The sequence below is a fragment of the Gekko japonicus genome, unplaced genomic scaffold (assembly GCF_001447785.1).
Source record: "Gekko japonicus isolate JY-2015 unplaced genomic scaffold, Gekko_japonicus_V1.1 scaffold42, whole genome shotgun sequence".
Taxonomy (NCBI): domain Eukaryota; kingdom Metazoa; phylum Chordata; class Lepidosauria; order Squamata; family Gekkonidae; genus Gekko; species Gekko japonicus.
The window spans coordinates 1285519-1300609 of record NW_015165831.1 but is presented as its reverse complement, the minus strand read 5'-3'; the positions used below and the strand labels follow the sequence as shown (position 1 = coordinate 1300609).

Sequence of the window (15091 nt, the reverse complement as noted above, 5' to 3'; positions counted from 1 at the left end):
GGCCTTGCAGGTCCACCGCCGGGCCCCTGATGTCAGGGGGTGTGGCATATGCTAATGAGTTATGCTAATGAGTTCCCCTAGCTCTTTTTCTACGAAATGACCCCTGGTCCCAGGTTAATACTGTTGTGCAGGGCTCTTTTTGTAGAAAAAGCCTAGCACGAACTCATTAGCATAATAGGCCACACTCAACAGCAGGAACTCATTAGCATATTGGGCCGCACCCCTGACAGCACAGCTCATTAGCACATTCGGCCGCACTCCCATGTTACCAGAAGTGTGGTCATCCAGCCACACCCACCTTTTGCTTGTTATTCTGTTTACCTTGATTGTTGTCAAAACCCAGGGCCTTTTTTTGTAGCAGGAACTCCTTTGCATGTTAGGCCACACACCCCTAATGTAGCCAATCCTCATAAGTTTCTGCTGTTGGGTGTGGCCTATTATGCTAATGAGTTCCTGCTGGGCATGGCCAACTTGGGAGCCAGCCGGAACTCCGTTCCTGTGCGTTCCTGCCCAAAAATAGCCCTGCTGTTGTGCCTGTTGGGGAAATCTAAGTGTATCCCTGGTGAGACGTGAGTTTCCCCAAACAGGACCCCCTGGGGACTGCTTCAGGTTGGGAAAATGGCGCAGAGGGGAAGCTGAAGCCCCTTCTTTCATGTGTGATCAAAATTGGGCACTGCACATGGAGAAATTGGGGGAAAAAACATGCAACCTCACCTATGATTCTGTTCAACTGTCTGACACAGGGTGGGGGAACCCAGACCCAACCTCTGCACCAGTGTTCCCTCTAAGCCGAGTTAGTGTGAGCAAGCTCACGGTTTTTTAGCCTCCGGCTCACACGTTTTTGTCTCCGCTCAGGAAGGAGGGCTCCAGAGCAAGCTAATTGATGCAGCAGCCAAATCGCTCGCTCACAACTTTAATGCCAGGAGCTCACAAAGCAGAATTTTAGCTCACAAGACTCCACGGCTTAGAGGGAGCATTGCTCTGCATTCTGTAATGTGTCATGGTAACTGTTCCAGAGGGAGAGCCCTGCTAGCTTGAGCATAGCTAAAACAAGGAGGGGGGGGAGAGAACCATTCTGGTTGTGCTGCCTTTTCAGTCTCCCTTTCCTCTGCACTGACATGTTGGTGTCTGTGGCAGCTGACAACATGGGCTCATGCCTATGAAATCTCCTGCCACCGTAAACAACTTCTTCAGCTGTGTGAAAGCTTATGCCAGAATAAATTGTTGCTTGTCTTTTAAGGTGGCACAAGATTCCTGTTTATTTTTGCTGTGGCAGAGCTAATATGGCTCCCCACCATAAGTTAATAAAATGGTTCCTCCTCAGGGTTCTGCACAGTTTTGCTAGGCCGTGTATTGTGTTCACATGCAGAGGCCGCACCATACCTTTGCTAATGCAGAGCCTGTGTTTTTCAGAGAGCCTCAAGGTGATGCCAGCCTACTATTCCACGGTCCTCTATGTTCTGCTGGCCGTAGGATGCTGGCGAGATGAAGCTGCAGGACTGGGCTGTCACCTGCACTGTAAGCGCACCAAGGTCTGGGGGGAAGAGGAAGATCTCATAGGGGCCTGAGCTGAGAAATGGGGTGTGACTGGCCAGCTGGGACATACTTCCTCAGTATTATGCCTATTGCGGGAGATGGAACACAGGAGTCACAAAAGCTCATAGCCTGCCACATATTTTGTCAAGTCTTTAAGGTGCTACCAGACTCTTGCTCTTTTCTACTGCTTAAGGTAAAGGTTCCCTTGCTCGAAAGCCAGTCGAATCCGACTCTAGGGTTGCGGTGCTCATCTCTGTTTCAAAGCCGAAGAGCCAACGCTGTTCGAAGACTTTTCCGTGGTCATGTGGCCGGCATGACTAAACACCAAGGCGCACGGAACGCATATTACTTTCCCACTGAAGTGGTACCTATTTATCAACTTGCAATTTCTTGCTTTCGAACTGCTAGGTTGGCAGGAGCTGGAACTGCTACAGACAGACTAACACGGCTACCCATCTTGATCTAAAAGGAGTCCTAGAGGGCACACTAAATATAAATATTCCGGGTTCTTAATCCATACAAGCATTAGAAGAGCCTTGCTGAATCAGACCAGTGGTCCAGTTAGTCCAGTATGTTCTACACAACAGGCAACTAGTTGCCCCGGAGAGCCAGCAAACAGGGCATAGAGGCCAAGGCCTTCCCATGAAGCTACCCCCTAGCACTGACCGAAAACTCTGAACGTTTGCTGCCTCTGAATACGGAAGTTTCCCTTTAGTCACTGTGTCTAGTGGACCACTGATGGACCGTGAATCTGTTGAAACCCTTTTTAAAGCCATTTGTGCTTATCCCCATCACTACATACACTGGCAGTGAATTCCACTCCCCCCCCCAGATTAACTATGTTTATGTGAATTCCACAATTTAATCACTCACTGAGTAAAGAAAACCAAAATAGGGTTGCCAGGTTGCCGGCTCCCCCCGTGCGGCCGGCGGCGGGGGGGGGGGGGAGACTTACTGGTAAGAAAATGAGGCCTAAGCTTGGGTTGCCACTGCAGTGTTCCCTCTAAGCTGAGTCAGTGTGAGCTAGCTCACAGTTTTTTAGCCTCCGGCTCACACATTTTTGTCTTCGCTCAGGAGGGATGGCTCCAGAGCAAATTAATGTATGCAGTGGCCGAATCGCTCACTCACAACTTTAATGCCAGCAGCTCACAAAGTAGAATTTTTGCTCACAGGGCTCCACAGCTTAGAGGGAGCATAGGTTGCCAGTGAATTGATGATGATGTCACTTCAGAGGTGGGTACTGGAAGTGACCGCTGCTTTGCCACCGATGCAGGCATAGGCCTAGTTTTCCTGCCTGTAAGTTCCCCCACTGGCCAGCGAATCAATGCTGAGGGGAGGGGCCCTGGAGTGGGAGACCCCCCCCTTACCCTACCCCACCCCTGACTAGCCTACAGTGAAACCATATAATACCAACTAGGACCAACCAAAATGACACAAAGCAGTGTGCAAGCTTTCATGTCCTCCAGAACTCCTCACACCTTTCTGGATGGACTTTGGGTGGTTTTTTTGTATTTTACCGTGAGAACAAAGGAATGGAGATGGACTGAATGCAACTCCCCAGAGGAGAAGCCTCTGACTCTACATTGCAGCAATAAAGTGAAGCCCTCAGCCTGCTGGCATCTCATGAAGGAAGCCAGCCAGCCAGCCAGCCAGCATGGCCAGACCTTGCATCATGATGGCCTGAAAAATTCGCTTTCCACACTTCTGTCTTTTAATATCTTATAACACCTAAGCCTGATTAAAAGTGCTGGTGGTCTTGAAAGCTTGCACAGTGTTTTATGTCAGTTTGGTTGATCCTAATAAAAGGTCTGACATGGATTTAATCAGGGCTTTTTTTGTAGAAAAAGCCCAGCAGGAACTCATTAGCATAACAGGCCACACCCAACAGCTGAACTCATTAGCATACTAGGCCACACCCTGCCACCACAAGTCATTAGCATATTAGGCCACAACCCCGTGTTGCCAGAAGTGTGGTCATCCAGCCACACCCACCTTTTGCTTCTTATTCTGTTTACCTTGTTTGTTGTCAAAACCCAGGGCCTTTTTTTTTGTAGCAGGGACTCCTTTGCATGTTAGGCAACACACGCCTACTGTAGCCAATCCTAATGAGTTTCTGCTGTTGGGTGTGGCCTATTATGCTAATGAGTTCCTGCTGCGTCTGGCCAACTCAGGAGCCAGCCAGACCTCCCTTCCTGTGCGTTCCTGCCCAAAAATAGCCCTGGATTTAATTCACAATTTTGGATTTTGAATGAGCCAATACGGCTGTACAACTTTTAACACATGGCTTGTTTGCCCCAGTTTGGAGGATGATATAGAAAGTGAGGTTCTTTTCTGCTTCTCTGCAGCGCTGTAGTGCTTCTGTGTGCATCCCAAGTTTATTTATTTATTAGATTTGTATCCCACCCTCCCCAGATGAGCTCAGGGCGGCTCCCCATCTTTCCTGAATGTGCTTTTCTGTGATGTTTGGGGAAAGATCGCAGCAAAGCCAAAGTGGCACCTTCCTAGTCCTTCCCACATTGGTGCCATTAGCAGGTATTCTTCAATGACATGGAGAGCTTTTTTGTTTTTGTAAACTGGCAACTGAATAGCATTGTAGTGTTATAACATTACAGCAACCCGTCTATGTGATCTGCTCAAATCCAGCTTTGCTTTTTAAAAAAGCAAGTCTCTCTAGACCCTTTTATTATTGCAGAGATATGCTTTCCCGCATCTATCTCCCCAACAAAAAGGACTAGTGACTTACTTTTAAAAAATGAAAGCTAGAAGAAGAAGAGTTGGTTTTTATACCTCGTTTTTCTCTACCTTAAGGAGTCTCAAAGCAGTTTATAATCACCTTTGCCTTCCTCTCCTCACAACGGTCATCTTGTGAGGTAGGTGGGACTGAGAGAGTTCTGAGAGAACTGTGACTGCTCCACAGTCACCCAGCAAGGCTTCATGTGGAGGAGTGGGGATTTCAAACATGTTTCTCCAGATTAGAGTCTGCTGCTCTTAACTACTACACCATGCTGGAACTCAGGGAATCTGAGACACAGAATGTTTCAACGGGTTGAAATTAAATCAGAAGAGTTTTTGGCTAAACATTAGGAAGAACTTTCTGACAGAGCGGTTCCTCAGTGGAACAGGCTTCCTCGGGAAGTGGTGGGCTCTCCTTCTTTGGAGGTTTTCAAACAGAGGCTAGATGGCCATCTGACAGCAATGTGGATTCTGTGAACTTAGGCAGATCACGAGAGGGAGGGCAGGAAGGGTTGCCTCAGTGCTTAGTTCTTGTGGCCCTTTTTACACGCCCAGGGAAATGCTGATTGCCACTTCGAGGTCAAGAAGCAATCCTGGAGGGTTTTTTTTTTTGTCATCTTCTGGGTGTGGAACAGCAGTCACTGAGGGTGTGGTTGTTGTTGTTCAGTCGCACAGTCGAGTCCAACTCTTCGCGACCCCATGGACAAGATCACGCCAGGCCCTCCTGTCTTCCACCGTCCTCTGAAGCCCGCTCAATTTCATGTTCGTTGCATCCATGACACTGTCCAACCATCTCATCCTTTGCCGTCCCCATCTTCTTTGACCTTCAATGTTTCCCAGCATTAGGGTCTTCTCCAGTGAGTGCTCCCATCTCATTTGGTGGCCAAAGTATTTGAGCTTCAGTTTCATTATCTGGCCTTCCAGGGAACAGTCAGGGTTGTGGAGGGGGAGGTATTTGTGAATTTCCTGCATTGTGCAGGGGGTTGGACTAGATGACCCTGGAGGTACCTTCCACCTCTATGATTCTGTGATTCTATGAACATTATAAAGTTATAAAGATATTCAGTTGCTGGTCTCTCTAACATCAGATGGGAGGCACAGATCCCATAGAAGGTTGAGAGCAGTGGAAGGTTATGGTAGTCTTTATGGACTACTGCATGCAGAAGCAATTGTCAGGATTTATTTTTTTCAGAAGGCCTGGAAAAAAAAAATAGGTTGTTTTCTGGATAGCCAAAGGACACTAATCAAGACAACATCTTACCTCAGCCTGCATGCAAGACTGCCCTACTGCTCTGGCACCCTGCCCAGACAATTCAGTAGTTGTGGGGGAGGGAGGAAGAGGACAGTTTACAGCAGCAGGAGACAATTCCAAAGCCTGCTGTCGATCAATTGTAGAGCAGCCTGCAAACACCCCCCCCCCCCCCCGCCGGCTGTATTTGGAGAACTATTCTCATTGTTTTTAAAAATATCTCTTAGTAATTATAGCAATGTTAAGAAGACTGGTCAGTCTCCGTTCCTCCTTCCCCTTTAAGAAGAAAAATCACAGATTTCTGCTTTTGGCATGCCTGCTTAGCACATAGACCCATGCAACCGTTTGTCACATGAGTCACTGAGAATACAGCACAAGTGAGTTGGCTGGTGAAACGTACATGTGCTCTTGAAGAATAACTGCATGTGATTTGAACTGGGGGGGGGGGGAGACTCCTATCTCTTTTCAATGGCTGTTCAGTCTACCTTCTCATGAACCAGTCTTCACTAGGCACTCTGACCTTGTATGGTACAGGTAGTTAGAGTGTTGGACCAGGAATTGGGAGACACAGGTTCAGATCTCCACTACCATGGAAGCTTGCTGGGTACCTTTGAGCCAGTCACACACTCTCAGCCTAACTTCCCTCACACAATTGCTGTGAGGGTAAAATGGAAGAGAGGTGAACCATGTAAGCTGCTTTGAATCCCCTTTGGGTAGAAAGGTGGGATATCTCTCCTTATATATAATTGAATAGTGGGTGCCAAAGTTCTAATTCTAAAATGCACTCCCTTAGTGTATGGCTGATGGCACTGCTCCTCAGCATATATCACCACCAATCAGAAGGCAAAGCACGGGTCCCGCCCACACCACAACTGCTGCGACAACCTGGTCTTTTGCATATGGAAGCTGATTGGACTTCAGTCCATTCCACACCTCAAACTCCCCCCCCCGCAAGGCAGTTGGAATTTTCAGTTGCATAACATACCTCATAGGGGAGAGGAGAATGGGTAACAATGGTTACCACTCTCCAGGTGAGGGCTACAGATAACTCAAACATACAAATGCTCTTCAGGTAGCAGAGATCAGTCCCTCTGGAGAAAACAGTGGACTCTGTCATTAAACCCTGCTGAGGTTGCCACAGGAAACTGACACTGTTTGCCCAAAGCCAGAGCACTCTCCCAGAGCCTCTTTCTAGATCTCGTTGTATTTATTTCCGCAACGGGCATTATTTCTAGTAATGAAATAAATGAGAAAAGGGCCCAGGAGCTTTACTTTCATATTTGGGGCCAGGATTCATAGAATCATAGAATCACAATCATACAAGTTTTTTTCAGCAGGTCTTGAGTAGTAGCTCGTTGCTGCTCTCATAGACGGCTTCCTTTCTTCCATGCCAGCTTTCAATGTGACCATTAAGAGTGACCACCGGGGCAGCTGCCAGGGCACCCACGTGATCCAGGCCTGTGTGGGCTACTGCGAGTCAAGCGCCTTCCCCTCCAAATACTCCGTCCTCCTGGCCAGCAACTTCAAGCACATCACTACCTCAGTGTCCCAGTGCTGCACCATCACCAAGATGCAAAAGGTGAGAGGCATTGTGCAGTTAGAGATGCTGTCCTCTAGGGGGAGACCTAGAGACCTCCCAGAATTACAACAGATGTCCAGGCTGCAGAGATCAGTTCCCCTGGAGAAAACTGGCTGCTTTGGAGGGTGGACTCTTGGGCAACATACCCTGCCAAGGTCCGTCCCCCCCCCGCTCCACTCCCAAATCTCCAGGAATTTCCCAACCCAGAACTGGCATTTGGCAAACCTATGCACAGTTCTCAGAGTCCCTTCGAGGGCCAAAGATCTGCCCCATAAGCCATGAAGCTCACTGGACATAGCGCTGCCAGCTCTGGGTGGGGGAATATACTTGGAGATTATGAAGGGTGGAGCCCAGTGTTCCCTCTAAGCTGAGTTAGTGTGAGCTAGCTCACAGTTTTTTAGCCTCCAGCTCACACATTTTTGCCTTAGGTCAGGAAGGAGGGCCCCAGAGCAAACTAATGTATGCAGCAGCCAAATTGTTTGCTCACAGCTTTAATGCCAGTAGCTCACAAAGTAGAATTTTTGCTCACAAGACTCTGCAGCTTAGAGGGGACATTGGTGGAGCCTAGAAATGGACCTCAGCAGGGTACAATGCCATAGAGTCCACCCTCCAAAGCAGCCATGTTCTCCAGGGGAACTGATCCGTGTCAGCTGGAGAGCAGTCGTAAAAGCAGGAGATCTCCAGGCCCCACCTGGAGGTTGGACAACCTTGGTCAAATAGATCCTTCTGTCTCAGACCAACCTACCTCCCAGGGTTGTTATGAAGATAAAAGGAAGAGAGAATGTGGTATACCTGTCCACCCTGAACTCCTCAGAGGAAGTAGGGTTGCCAGGTCTGGGTTGGAAAATACCTGGAGACTTTGGGGGTGGAGCCAGGAGAGGGTGGGGTTTGGGGAGGGGAGGAGCCTCAGCATCGTACAAGGCCACAGAGTCTACCCTTCAACGCAGCCATTTTCTCCAGGGGAGCCAAACAGGGAGGAATGCAGCTTGCTTCCAGGTTGATGTTTTGGTACAATAATTTTATTTGTGCATTTTAAGTCTGTTCTACATACCAGTTGCCCTTCCGTATGAGTCCAGTGACAAGCAATGGGTAGTTAGTGACTGGCATCCATTCACCAACCGGAAAGGAGCTTTTTCTAACCAAATTGCTCATAGCTTTTGTGTTAGAAAATCACAGACTGGGTTACTGATATCATAGATGCACACCCCATCCCATCATGCCAGCCATTTACATAAGAGAAGCCAATGTTGGATCAGGCCAATGGCCCATCTAGTCCAACACTCTGTCACACAGTGGCCAAAAATACCAGGTGCCATCAGGAGGTCCAGCAGTGGGGCCAGAACACTAGAAGCCCTCCCACTGTTGCCCCCTCCCCACAAGCACCAAGAATACAGAGCATCACTTGCCCCAGCCTGAGAGTTCCTATCTATACCTTGTGGCTAATAGCCACCGATGGACTTCTGCTCCATATGCTTATCTAATTCCCTTTTGAAGCTGTCCATGCTTGTAGCCGCCACCACCTCCTGTGGCAGTGAATTCCATGTGTTAACTCTTTGGGTGAAGAAGTACTACCTTTTATCCGTTCTAACCCGACTGCTCAGCAATTTCATGGAGTGCCCATGAGTTCTTGTATTGTGAGAAAGGGAGAAAAGTACTTCTTTCTCAACCTGCTCTATCCCATGCATAATCTTATAAACCTCAATCATGTCACCCCTCAGCCGTTGTTTCTCCAAGCTAAAGAGCCCCAAGCGTTTTAACCTTTCTTCATAGGGAAAGTGTTCCAACCCTTTTATCATTCGTGGCCCTTTTCTGCACTTTTTCCAATGCCATCATTTCCATTTCTTCCCCTCTGAATGGCAGCAGCTTGGTAATAGGCTGGGGCAATGGCCTCATGGCTTGTGATCATGCACGACTGGGCCCACCTGCCAAGCCTGGCAACCTAAATAGCACCATTTATGAAAACTTCCCTCAGAATCAACATGATTGCTTCCACACAGGTATTTTGCCTTGGTTTCCTTACAGAAGCACCGCTTTTCTGAAGCATCCACATGATGTAGTCCTCTATTAGTCCTGGCTTCTGTGTTTTTTACTGGGAACTTTCAAAACCTGGCTTTTTCTTTTCTGAAAGATCATGGTTAGAATGCATTTGGACACCACATAGATGGGATGGTGGGGGCTTTTGCATGACCTGCACTCAACAACACAATTTTCCATGACACAGCCCTGTCCCAATAGAGGGCTGTTTACAGGCTCTTTTAAATTATATATTTAATATGCATGCAATTTATTTGGGGGGGGGGAGTCAAAAGCTCTTCAGTGGCATAGGTAGGCATCATGGGGAGCTGAGTCAAGGAAAGTGCAGGGGAAATCATGGTAGAGGAGCTCTACTGCTGCCATTCACAGCCACAACAGGAGCTCCCCGTTGCTGTGTGAAAGCAAACCAAAGTAGGGGTGGGTGGGCCACAGAAAGTCGGGTGGTGGTGAAGGAGGAATTCAAACCACGTTGAACATTTCCCTAATCAGGTGTGGTTTGTAATGCATTCAGCATGCAGATAGTGCTTTGAGAGAAGGAGCTGGGAAGAAAGGCAAATCTTTCAGGCCCAGACATAAAGCTTTTGAGGTGGCAATTAGGCACTGATTGCATTACGGAGGAGACCCGGGAAGACACAGAGAGGCAGAGCTGGGGGATCTTCACATGGCTGCTTAAAGAACAAAGAGGAAGCCAACAAGATCAGAAACAAACTGCGAGGAAAGCAGAGGATCAAATGACCAGTTTGATAGTGAACACCTAGCACAGAGGCCATATTAGGACACATATTCCTTGCACACCCAGCACTACTGAAGATGGTCTGGTTTGGGAAGTCTTCCATCTAACTTCCAACTTATCCTCATGTCTGAGTGCAAGTTTGTTGCTTCCCACTAAACTGGGATCCAAAACTATGATCCCAGTTTATGGAAAAGAAATCCAATCTACCCACGTCTTTAGACAACACTGCAAATGGGAGTTTTAAAGACTTTCTGATTTCTGAAGTCTTTGGTCAGTTGTGCCGAGTGCACCAGGGAAGGAAGAACTGTGCAAGCCAAAACCAGCAATTATCTTCTTTTGTATTTGAGCCATCTTTGTTGTACACTTTTCACTTTTTAAGTAAACAAGTTAACATTATGTGTATACAAACGATAGGAATATGGGAAACAGGTAATAGTAATGTAGGCATAGAAGGCCATTTTGTCTCAGTATAAACTAATCTAAAGGTAAAGGTAAAGGTTCCCTTGCTCGAAAGCCAGTCAAATCCGACTCTAGGGTTGCGGTGCTCATCTCCATTTCAAAGCCGAAGAGCCAGCGCTGTCCGAAGACGTTTCCGAGGTCATGTGGCCGGCATGACTAAACGCCAAGGCGCACGGAACGCTGTTACCTTCCCACCGAAGTGGTACCTATTTATCTACTTGCAATTTCTTGCTTTCGAACTGCTAGGTTGGCAGGAGCTGGAACTAGAGTCGGGAGCTCACTCCGTCATGCGGCACCCGGGTCTCAAACTGCTGAACTACTGCCCTTCCACAGCCTGCAGTTCAGCGTCTTAACCACTTGAGCCACCGCAGCTCCTAAACTAATCTACTGTTAGGTTAACTCCCATTTTGTGATATTTGTGGGGGACGGTCACAGGGAGGAGGGTTTCCCATTGCTTGCAGAAATATATCAGGAAACAGGTCAAGTGCAAGGAGGCACCTGAAGTGCAGTGTACTGGTCAGAGCATCAAGACTAGTATCTGGGAGACTTAGGTCCAAATCTCCACCCTCCCATGGAAACTTGTGCTGGGCGACCTTGGGCCAGCCACACAAACACAGCTTAACCCACAAGGTTGCTGTGTGAGGATAAAACAGAAGAGGAGAACAATGAAAGTTGCTTTAAGTCCCATTGGCAAGGGCTCTTTTTGTAGAAAAAGCCTAGCAGGAACTCATTAGCATAATAGGCCACACCCAACAGCAGGAACTCATTAGCATATTGGGCCACAACCCTGACAGCCCAGCTTATTAGCACATTAGGCCACACCCCCATGCTACCAGAAGTGTGGTCATCCAGCCACACCCACCTTTTGCTTGTTATTCTGTTTACCTTGTTTGTTGTCAAAACCCAGGGCCTTTTTTTGTAGAAGGAACTCCTTTGCATGTCAGGCCACACACCCCTAATGTAACCAATCCTAATGAGTTTCTGCTGTTGGGTGTGGCCTATTATGCTAATGAGTTCCTTCTGGGCGTGGCCAGCTCGGGAGCCAGCCGGAACTCCGTTCCTGTGCGTTCCTGCCCAAAAACAGCCCTGCGGAAGAAAAGTAGGATGTAAGTGAAGAAAAAAAACAATGTATGGATTTGCCAGTGCTAATACTGGAAAAACGAAAAGAGGATACCTGTAAAGAAGAAAAGCATGCACATCTGAGCACCAAGTGAGGAACTGAAAGTATCTAGCGCTATCAGCTCTGAGACGGGAGCATTTTAGAGGAGCAAGGCTTTACAGCGGTGGCAACTCTTTGGGGGTTTACTTGCTATGGGGGCAGAAAGTTGTCAGGCCTGTACAGAAAGGGTAGGGAGGGAAGGAGGGCTTCCAAAAAGAGGGCCAAATTGCATGTTGTGATCTCTTCTCCCCTCCCCCCTCTTTTCCCCTGCAGATTAAGGTGCGACTGCATTGCGGAGCCAGCAGGCGTGAGTCTATGGAGCTCTTCACAGCTAAGACCTGTCAGTGTGACATGTGTCGTCTCTCCAGATACTAGGGTGGGGGTGTGTGCAAGAAGAAACATGCAAATTGCTTCCTCTTTCCCAACTAGCAACCTTTTCTACAGCAGAGAGGGGCCAGCTGTCAGGTCTCCCCCCCCCCACCCCACCCAGCTTGAAATAGCTGCTGAATTCAAGTCCCTTAGAACAGACCCACTTAGTTATTGGATTACTCCCTTCTCTTAAACTGCTTCCCCTTCTCTGCACTCGTGAACTAAGCTTGCTGGGAAAGACACTGCTGGCCAGATCCACCAGATGACCACACCCTGTACATATGACGTATAATTTCAAATGGGAGGTTTTTAGCTTCAGAATATAAACCATTAATTATCCACGAAGAGACAAAGAGTTCAAAAACACTCCTTAGAGACTAGCCTGAGGGAAGTGTTTTAAACTGGTCAAGAATGTCAGCCTGGTTAACTGTAGAGCCCAAGACATTTTTCAGAGGAACTGGATTCAGAGGTAGTTTGTTATTGGAACTGGATTCAGAGGTAGTTTGTTATTGGACATAAAGTGGCATAATAAGCTGCCAAAAAGTGCAAAGTAGGCCAGGCTTTCAAGAGCTGAGGCTTTGAAGATCTTGAAGAGCTGTGACCCATTTTATTCACACATGTATGCAGCATGCTGGAAAGAGCAGTCAGCTCAGAGAAACACAGTAGAAACCCAGGAGGCACCTAGAATGATATAATTGGAAGGGACCATACAGGCCATCTAGTCCAACCCACTGCTCAGTGCAGATCAGCTGCCCTAGAGCATCCCTGACAAGGATTTATCCAGTTGCTGCTTGAAGACCACCAGTGAGGGGGAGCTCACCACCTCCCTAGGCAGCCAGTTCCACTGCTGAACTAGTCTTACTGTAAAAATAAAAAAATTCCTAATATCCAGCTGATACCCATTATTGCAAGTCCTATTTGCTGCCGCCAACAGGAACAGCTCCCTGCCCTCCTCTCTAGGTGACAGCTTTTCAAATACTTTTAAGAGGTCAATCGTGTCCCCCTGTTCAGCCTCCTCTTCTCCAGACTGAACAGCCCCAAGAGTCCCTCAGGCCCCTGACCGTCCTTGCCTCCAGAACTGCTCACAGTACTCCAGGTGTGGCCTGACCAATGTAGTGCACAGCAGGACGATGACATCTCGCAATAGGGATGTTACGCCTCTCAGTTTTGAACTCATTTTGCTTTTTCTTCACAGATGTATTCCCACAGCTCTTTCCACAAAAGATTTTGTTTCCCCTTCCAACTGAAAGAGGCTCCTTTCCAGCGATAGCCCTGTCAGGGCAGCTGCCTCAAGCAGTGGGGGCACCATATGGGACCCCAGGGCACAAACTGAGGCAGATTATTGCAAGTAATGGCAAAGCACTCACCCCACTAAAGGGCTAACAACCCAAACCGTGTTTTTCTGAATATATAATGCATGCAGAGTGGGGCAACTCAGGTTTGCCACTCGCAATGCTTACGGCGAGGGGCCTTCCACAAAAGTTCCGGAAGCAGTACAACATTAAAGGTAAAGGTAAAGGTTCCCTTGCTCGAAAGCCAGTCGAGTCCGACTCTAGGGTTGCGGTGCTCATCTCCGTTTCAAAGCCGAAGAGCCAGCGCTGTCCGAAGACGTTTCCGTGGTCATGTGGCCGGCATGACTAAACACCAAGGCTGTTACCTTCCCACCGAAGTGGTACCTATTTATCTACTTGCAGTTTCTTGCTTTCGAACTGCTAGGTTGGCAGGAGCTGGAACTAGAGACGGGAGCTCACTCCGTCATGCGGCACCCGGGTCTCGAACTGCTGAACTACTGACCTTCCATATCCTGCAGTTCAGCATCTTAACCACTTGAGCCACTGCAGCTCCTATAAGTACATTACTCACTCAAAATTAAGTCCACCATTCCTAAAAAAGCCGTCATGCCCCATCTTTCAGGAGGCTGATCTCCCTTTCCCAAAGGCCGTTTTACATTATCCACCCTAAAGCAGGTATAGGCTTCAGGTTTGGAAATTCCCTCAGAATCAACATGCCACAAGTCCTCCACTCTTATTTGTGCAACAAACTGGAGAGTCATTTCCTCACCCAATGAGCTGTTCCCCAAAGCTACTTGACGAGACAAGAGAATCGGTTGTGACATGAAACTTTTTATCTTTATTGAATACAGACTCGTCCAGCAAAAGGAAAACAAGGGCAAGGGGGGGGGGAGGGGCTCATGGTAGCGTAATAAATAGACTTCCCCCCACCCCCAACCAAAATAGCTCTCTCCTGCAGCCCCCCACCCCCCACCCCTGGGCCTCAAGGCCTCCTCCTGTGGAAACTACGCCCGTGAGGCATCAGCTAAAAAGACTACAGAAAGGTGCACCTGGTCTCTACAGTCGCCAATCGGCTTCAGTGTTTTGACTAAAAAATAAAACTGTAATACACGCAACCCACCCACCCCATCCCACCCGAAAGAACCACCCCTGTGACTATTCCTTGATACAGAGAACATTTGAAGTCGTCATGCCTAGTGAGGAGGGGAGAGGGAAGCATTCACCTCCCCCCCCCCCCCCCCAAATAGATTTTGTGGGGGAGGGGGGAGGAGGGGAAAGAACTAATGTCATAAACCAAAGATGTAAAACTGTGGCCCTGCAGTCCTTAGGTTGTCGATGCTGCAGTCCATTGTCAACACCGAACTGTGTTTCTAGAGAGTCTCGGAGGTTCCCCCCTTTCCCTTCGAGATGGGCAGAGAATATGCTAACACCTGAGAGAATCGTGAGCAACCGAGCCCCACCCCCCCTTTCCCACTCCCCAAGATGGTACAGAGTCTAGTGCTTCTCCACCCCTCCCTTATTCAAATACCAGAGGGACCAGCAGAACCATCCCAGTTTCTCCCTGTGCAACAACCAGCTCTTCTAAAGTGCAGGAATTTGAGCACCCCTCTCTCCTTTCTCTCTGCGCCCTCCCCCCTCCAAATCTCTAACCATGGCTAAAAAAACCAAGCCCAGTGGAAGCAGGGAGGAAGGGTGTGTGTGAGAAGAGAATAAATGCTACACTCCCTCTAAGGGCAGTGAATGTCCAAGCAAAAGTGCAGCTAAGTTCAGAGTCAAACACACACGCACGCACGCGCAACCACACGCCCGACCACAGGATGCCAAAAAAGTGAGGGGGGGAAACCAACAAAATGAGTTGGGAGCGGGTGGAATCCCTTTCATTCCCAAATGCCGAAGAGGAGAGGCAGCTGCCACGCCCCCTAAGCTCTAGATACAGGAGGGCAAAGTC

General features: G+C 48.4%; 1 protein-coding gene across 1 annotated transcript in view; it reads left to right on the top strand.

Annotated features, from left to right (window-relative positions):
* GPHA2 (glycoprotein hormone alpha 2) overlaps window positions 1-12005 on the top strand; it is a 15048-nt gene extending 3043 nt beyond the window's left edge. The window contains exons 2-3 of the mRNA XM_015410793.1: window positions 6913-7097; window positions 11756-12005. Of these exons, the coding sequence (XP_015266279.1) occupies window positions 6913-7097; window positions 11756-11857 (287 nt within the window). The 3' untranslated portion in view covers window positions 11858-12005. The remainder of the gene's footprint in view (window positions 1-6912; window positions 7098-11755) is intronic.
* Window positions 12006-15091: the final 3086 nt, after the last annotated feature.